The sequence below is a fragment of the Antrostomus carolinensis genome, unplaced genomic scaffold, assembly GCF_000700745.2.
Source record: "Antrostomus carolinensis isolate BGI_N321 unplaced genomic scaffold, ASM70074v2 scaffold7110, whole genome shotgun sequence".
Taxonomy (NCBI): Eukaryota; Metazoa; Chordata; class Aves; order Caprimulgiformes; family Caprimulgidae; genus Antrostomus; species Antrostomus carolinensis.
Window position 1 is genome coordinate 35,337 of NW_010286352.1, and position 1,968 is coordinate 37,304.

Here is a 1,968-nt window from a genome sequence, read left to right on the forward strand (position 1 = left end):
CCTACAAAAGTGTACATGAAAGAAAATTAACCTGGAATTATGGTTCAGCTCTTGGGATATGTCATCCACCATGTCATTTTCTGATGCTTCGTGGGCCATGGCTTTGCAAAGTTTACAGGCCACAAGTGCTTTAGCCATAGCCTCTTCCCCGTGCTGCCAAAAGAAGAGGGCCATCTTCTGACGCTTCATCAGCACAGCCCACACCATCAGCTCATGGAATGGAAAGGGAAAATGATTGATCTCAGGGTCATCCAAATCAATATCAACTTCTTCTTCTCTTTTTTTTGTTGTTTTCCTCCCTCGCCGCAAAGGAACATCATCCTGTGACAATTGTAGAGAAATTTTTTTCACCACTGAAAGAACTGAATGAAATCATACAATGTATTGGCGTCAGTACCTGACATGTCAAACACATTCCCTGCAGGACAGCCCCTTCATCTTTTTTGAACAAAATATTTAACACACAAAAATGATGAAAAAATATTGGTCCTTGCACTGTAATGAAGAAATCAGTAACCCCATACCTAAACACAGGGAAAAGGAGCTCTGGACCGTCACTCTGAACTGTTCTTTCTCCCTAAGAACACACAGCACAATCACTCACAAAGCCATCATTAAAATAAAGCTAAGATTTTGCTCCAAATATAACATCTGTTGTAATGCATCTGCCTTGTTCCACCTCCAGAAAGTACATATCCAGTGGATGTTCTGGTCTGCTGAAGCTCCCTCCCTTCTTATTCTTGTGTTTTTTCCTTTCATCTTCACACAAGAACAGGAACTTCCTTTCTTCATTCCCATTCTTGCCTTTGTATCCCATGTTTATCCCTTCTTTCTCCAGCTCTTTGTTGTTTCTATCACCTTTTGTTTCTTTCCCATTTTAGTCTACTGCTTTTATCAGATGAACTGACCTACTCTGTGCTGCATCTGTAGACAGCAAAATGAAAGCTGTTATATAAAGTAAACAATCAAGAAAATACTACTGTCTCCTAGAAGCCTTGGGATAGCCAGAAGTGTCAACAAAACTGACAGAAATTTGGTCCATGTAAAGATGTCTGCATCATTCTCTACAACTGCTTAATTTCTCTGAAGATGTTTTAAAGTTATGTAGTTAACTGACTGAAATTCTGCTTGGCCTGACAGACTGAAACATTTTGTTTAATCTCCATGAAAACAAAAATGATGCATAGAGGGGGCAGAGCCTTCTTTTTTCTTGTCTATCATCTGCTGCATTTTTATTAAGAAATGTTTCTTAATCTGGCCATTGAGAAAACAAGTTATCTGGACAAAAAATACAATTTGTGTGGCACATTTCTCATACAAAACTTGAAAACAGCTATTGGTGCATTCACAACAGTGAATTTAAACGTTATCTTGATATAGCATATATTTGTCAAAGAAGAAAAAGACATTAAGATTTATCACAGGTTGCCTACCTCCATTCCCAACAGTTTCAGGGCTTTTGGCTGTACAAAAGAGTTAGAAAAATGTTATTTCTCCCAGAAAGGTGATGAAAAATTACAACTATATATGTATACATACATACATACATGCGTAAGAGTGTAACATGTGATGTATAACAAATAATACAGAGTATATAATAGACAATACATAATATATAATAAATAAACTATATGTAATGTAATATAATATACATATATACATCAATCAAATAATTACATATATATATTTATTTAATTCAGCCTTGAGTTTGACCCTATCTCACCAAAACACACAACAGAAGACAGGAATTACTGGTAAGGCATGAATGGGTTTCTCTGGAGCATATCAGTATTTTGGCCATTCCCCTGGCACACTTTTATTGACTGTTGTGGAGCTGCTCTGGATGTTGGATGAGTATCTGTAAAATCACTACTCAAACGCTTTTCTTGATGGAGTGATTAAGGGAAGAAAGTCTCTCCCAGCAGTTCCTACATTTCCTCTTGAAAGTGAAGAATGAAAGTGTAGGGA

General features: G+C 37.0%; 1 protein-coding gene across 1 annotated transcript in view; it reads right to left on the minus strand.

Annotated features, from left to right (window-relative positions):
• LOC104522639 (transient receptor potential cation channel subfamily M member 3-like) overlaps positions 1-1,968 on the minus strand; it is a gene marked incomplete at its 3' end in the record, with an annotated part of 57,465 nt that overhangs the window by 34,725 nt on the left and 20,772 nt on the right. Inside the window, 2 exon segments of the mRNA XM_029084293.1 lie at positions 32-321; positions 1,434-1,463. Coding sequence (XP_028940126.1) covers positions 32-321; positions 1,434-1,463 — 320 coding nt within the window.